General features: G+C 45.8%; 1 protein-coding gene across 1 annotated transcript; it reads right to left on the reverse strand.

The window, feature by feature from the left end:
* Positions 1–824: 824 nt before the first annotated feature.
* LOC140925362 (uncharacterized) lies at positions 825–4,600 on the reverse strand. The gene is made up of 4 exons (XM_073375344.1): positions 3,997–4,600; positions 2,767–3,774; positions 1,744–2,649; positions 825–1,459 (listed from the first exon to the last, which is right to left on the reverse strand). Exons 1-4 carry the CDS (start codon positions 4,598–4,600, stop codon positions 825–827), a joined length of 3,153 nt encoding a protein of 1,050 aa, XP_073231445.1.
* Between the last annotated feature and the right edge of the window lie 670 nt (positions 4,601–5,270).

The following is a 5,270-nucleotide window of genomic DNA, read 5'->3' on the forward strand; positions in this document are numbered from 1 at the left end:
AACTAGAAAAGTAATTAAAAGAGACAAGATAAAGTTAAGCCCCGATGAAGGTATAGTCGCAACCTTTACGCGCTATAGTTTTTAACACACAAACTTTATTCTAGAACTTCTACAACTGGTGCAGGGAAACAAGTGAACCGATGTGAAGTATAACAAAGTATAGCGAAGTACAGCGGTACTGAAAAATAACAATGAAACAAATACAAAGTCAAGATAAAACAACCTACAAACTGAACGAAAGCAGTAAGGCAATCTAGAAATGCGAACGAAACAAACGAGATACTTACAAGACGATAGCGAGATAAGGACGAAAAACTAGGACGAGCAAAAACCCAAACATTAAACTGTAAACTGGACCAAGCGCAGCTAAACGAAGAACTGACGCGAAAAATTACAATAAAAGCTAAATATACGATATGCAGAAAAATCCTAACACGAAGGACAAAGCTACGCGGACAATGAAAAACTAATGAACCAATTAACAGGACAAAAGGCGCGAACACGAAAATAACTAAGAACGCGGCGAACATAAAAATACTATAAAGATAGCAGAAAACATTCCTGGCGCTTACATTCCGGCCCCTAAATACAAATCGCTTGTATTTACCTAATATCATAGAAGAAAAGGAGGCAGGAACTAGCACAAAAAATTATCTATGGAAAACAATAATCTTCTTTAACGCCAAACTCCTTAAGCGAGAAATAGTGTCACGAAGGCCTAAGTGCCCCAACAGGCTTCATTGTTCAAACTTGATAGAACATCTCGTAAGCTCAGTGAAAGTCACGCAAAGTCTCTTGAACAAATCCGGGAAAACAAGACACTTTCAATGTTCAATTGATTCCAGCAAACATAACTTCGTAATGGGTCGCTCCAAAGTAGAGGTCTTGGTTTTGACTCTTACGCGCTGCACGAAACCATCTCTATCTGGGAACACTTCTGTGATTCGACCAATCGGCCACACGTTCCTGGGCGTCGATTCATCAACGATAACTTTGTCTCCAACAGTGAAGTTTCTTCTCGGTCGAAACCATTTCGGGCGCTCCTGCAACGAAGAAAGGTATTCTCGTTTCCAGCGACCCCAAAACACATTTGCCAAATACTGCACTTGACGCCATCTTCTCCTGAAATAAGTGTCGTTCTTTTCAAACAGCCCTGGTGGTAGAGACTCGTTTTGGCGAAGTAGTAGGAGGTGATTTGGCGTAAGAGGCTCCAAATCGTTAGGATCGTCGGAGACCTTGGTCAGCGACCTTCCATTAATGATACTCTCAGCTTCACACAACAAGGTTTGAAGACACTCGTCGTCAAGGACTTGCTCCTTGGTCAAAGCTCCAAGAATCTTGCGAGTGGATCTGATAAGTCTTTCCCAGACTCCACCGTAGTGGGAAGCCGCTGGAGGATTGAAGGCCCATTTAATACCTTTCTGTAGAAGGGTGTCGTGAATCTTGGCCTGATTCCAACCTTGAGATCATAACGCGAAGTTCCTTTTCAGCTCCCGTGAAATTCGTACCATTGCCTCCTTTTTTGATGGTTTCAATTTCCTCAGGAAATGCATTCCTCTAGTCAAACATAATTAGTTCTCTTTCTGCGAAGTCTAAGTCTTGACAAGACATTGGCTCCAGGCTGAGGGGACCAACATTTCCGTGATTATTCGGGCCAGGGATTAATCGAAATCTTCTCTGGCAGCGAAGACACTGCAATAAATTTCAATAACTTCATCCAGGAGCTAAAACGTTTCACGATACGGATAACGCTTGCATAAACTTCGCTGACGGATACAGCGAATGATTTTGGCTCTTTCTTGATTTCCGGATCATTCTCGGCCAGCTCTGCGCTTTCTTGGACATGGTCCGCCCACCCAGACTCAGTTGTTAAAAGAAAAACCGGCCCCTTTAACCAACGGCCATTACGAACAAACACGTCTGCCGTAACGCCCCGCGAGGCTTCATCAGCGGGATTGGATTTGCTGTCGATGTATCTCCATTGGGACGGGCTGGATTCCTCTCTGATGAAGGCAACGCGGCTTGCAACGTAGGTATGGAAACGCTTCGACTCATTCGCGATGTATCGTATGACGGTCATGCTATCTGTCCAAAAGGTCACTTTATCGATGGGTATCTGCAACTCCTTCGTCAAAACCTTGTTCAGCTGAACTGATAAGGTAGCAGCCGTCAATTCCAATCTGGGGATGGTAGTTACCTTCAAGGGAGCCAGGCGGGACTTGCCAATGAGGAATGAACGGAATATCCGACCTTGCATGTCAACTAAGCGAAGATACGATACGGCGCCATAGGCCACCTGAGAGGCGTCGCAGAAATGATGGATCTGACATGAAGGGATATCCGAGGACTTGACAGGTTTGACGCACCTTTCAATGGCAATTCGGGAAATCTTCGGTAGGTCGTCTACCCACGCGCGCCAGCGGGTCAAGTGAAGATCTGGGACCTCGTCGTCCCACCCTAAACCCCGTCTGCACAAATCCTGTAAGAGAAGCTTTGCAGGAAGAATGAAAGGAACTGCCATACCCAGAGGATCATCTAACGAACTGACCGCTGAAAGTATGCCACGCCTAGTAAACGGCCTATCTTTAATGAACACCTTAAAGCCAAACTGGTCAGCCTCCACGAACCATGACTCACCCAAGGCCCTCTCTACTGGGAGCACATCACAGGTTAGGTCAAGCTCTTTAGTTCCTTTCGCTCTATCTTCGACAGATATGGCCTATAATACCAGGCGATCATTGCTGACCCATTTCGTGAAGTTAAAACCTCCTTTATTCATCAGGTTGCGCAGATCACAAAAGTGCTTAATTGCTTCATGACTGGAAAGTAGAGATTTCAAGCAGTCGTCGACGTAGAAGTTCTTCAGAACAGTAGAAACGACTTCAGGCGAAAACTCGTGCTGGTGATCTTCAGCATTTCGACGCATGGCAAAATTAACACAACTAGGCGACGAAACTGTACCGAAAAGATGCACGGTCATTCGGTACTCTTCCAAACCGTTAGCGAGATTACCAACGGGCCACCAGAGAAACCGCAGAAAGTCACGATCCTCCACAGGAACACGCACTTGGTGAAACATAGATTGTACGTCTCCCATTAAAGCCACTGGGTCTTGTCGGAAACGAAGCAGTATTCCAACCAGGTTGTTGGTCAAATCAGGACCCTGCAACAATTCGCTATTCAAAGACATCCCTTGGAACTGAGCGAAACAATCAAAGACGACCCTTATCTTCTCAGGTTTCTTGCTGTGGTACACCCCATGGTGTGGAATATACCAGACCTTTCCGTCAGCTCTGCACAGATCTTCAGAGGGGACCTTTTCAGCGAAACCTTCTTGGATTACGCTTTCAAGAGATGCAACGTAGTCTTCCTGAAATCTGGCATCCTTAAGGAATTTACGTTTCAGGGAGAGGGCTCTGCGCTCGGCTTGACATCTATTAGCAGGCAACGTCAAACTTGGATTGCGAAAGGGCAAACGAACTTGGTAATGGCCATCCTCACACTGCATAACAGAGTCTTCCACAATGTTCATGAACTTCAGATCTTCACGAGACATTCCTGTGCCGTCATTTAAACACGCATCCGCAAAGTCAGCACACGCCACGCACATAGAATGGACCTCAATAGACTTGGTGAGGTAACAAGCAGAAGGGACATATCTTGGCTTTCTTCCTGTTGGGCCATTTACTACCCAACCGAACTCCACTTTACTAGCGTAGGGGCGTCCTCCGACAGCTGGGATAACTTCTTTCGGTTGTAAAGCTTCTGGAACATCTGACCCAATTAATAGATCAACTTGAGAGTTCAGCTCAGTTAGGTAGACGAAGCCTCTAAGGTGTGGCCATCTATCTACATCTTACTGTTTGGGGACTTCATCCTTAGACACAGGCGTAGTAGGTCTGGAATAAACCTCCCTTAATGGGACAACAACATTTTCATCCAAGTCCGACACCACCAAATCGCTGGCCACGACGCTATCAACCTCCTCTGCCGTACCCATCGTAGTTAACTTCAACTTCAAATGCTTGCCTTTAACGCCAAGACGATCCAAAAGCATGTTAGAGCAGAAAGTGGAATTAGAACCCGTATCCAGGAGGGCGTAAGTCTCGATGCAAAAAGGACTTCCTTGTGCTCTGACCTTTACTGGTACGATTGGCAAAGCAGTCGCAGGACCCACTGTGGTCGTCAAATTGCAGACTCGCTCTACGCCTTTTGACTGGTCACTTAATAAACTCTTCTGGTTAGCACCTTGCAGGAATCTGTTCTGATCTTCCTTCTCTCTTGCTCTAGCAGGTTGTTGACTCGCATTCTCAGGTGTCGGCTGCTCGTGTTTATCTTCTGAAGAATCAGAGTGCATAGGCGAAGCATGTCTTCCGTTACAGTGTGAACACGGCTTCTTCTTGTAGCATCCCCTTGATTGATGACCCCCTCTCAAACACGAGAAACAGAGTCTTTGCTTCATTACAAAGTCGTGACGCTCACGGACGGGAATTTTAGCAAACGCAGGACAGTCTAGGAGATTATGGATCTGACGGCAAAACAAACAATTCCTTTTCGAGAGATCTTCAGACTTCTTCTCCTGAGACTTGTTTTGATCCATGGGACTCTTCTGAGATGAAGTGGAGAAGTTACTAAGCTCTCTAGGACCAGGCCCAGAACCCTCAGGTTTTGATTTCGTCCCTCGCGTCTGGCTCTTGTTCTTATCCTTAGCCAAGAAAGGAAGTTTTCCGAAGATTTGATTACTTAGGGCACGTGACTTCTCTTCAACAAATGACGCAATGTCTTCGATACAAACTTCTCTCTTGTCCGCATTGAGGATACGATCAGCATTGTCCCGCCAGCTACTCTGCAGTTTATGTGGCAGTCTTTAGATAATCTTTCTCATGTTGTCTGGACCTTCAATCTTGTTTAAGTATCCGATAGCCTTCAGTGTATTTGTGCAACTTGACAGAAGAATTGAGAAACCCTCCAGTGACTCGGCGTCCTCAGCTTTGATGTAGGGACCATTAGTTAGCTGGTCGACATAAGCCATGGCGATATTGTGATTTTGGCCAAATCTAGCCTCCAACAGCTTCTTCGCCTTAGAGTAGCCTTCTTCTGGGTTTAGGTACATACAACTCCGCACGATCTCCCGCGCTCTTCCACTCGTATGCTGCTCAAGATAGTACAGTCTCCCACCGCTATCACTCTCGTTACTCTCGATTACAGTCTCAAAGGCGCGCATAAAGGTGCAGTAGCTGAGTGGATTCCCGTCAAAGATAGGCACTTGT

Source organism: Porites lutea, assembly GCF_958299795.1.
Source record: "Porites lutea chromosome 5 unlocalized genomic scaffold, jaPorLute2.1 SUPER_5_unloc_1, whole genome shotgun sequence".
Lineage (NCBI taxonomy): Eukaryota > Metazoa > Cnidaria > Anthozoa > Scleractinia > Poritidae > Porites > Porites lutea.

What these genes read in the sequence shown, in the direction of transcription:
- LOC140925362 (XM_073375344.1), bottom strand. Translation starts at nt 4,600, where the DNA reads ATGGATCAAAACAAGTCTCAGGAGAAGAAGTCTGAAGATCTCTCGAAA. An exon ending in CAACCTGATGAATAAAGGAG is followed by an intron (nt 2,650 to 2,766) that starts GTTTTAACTTCA and finishes TGCTCCCAGTAG; the next exon opens with AGAGGGCCTTGGGTGAGTCA. An exon ending in AGTTTATGCAAGCGTTATCC is followed by an intron (nt 1,460 to 1,743) that starts GTATCGTGAAAC and finishes TATGATCTCAAG; the next exon opens with GTTGGAATCAGGCCAAGATT.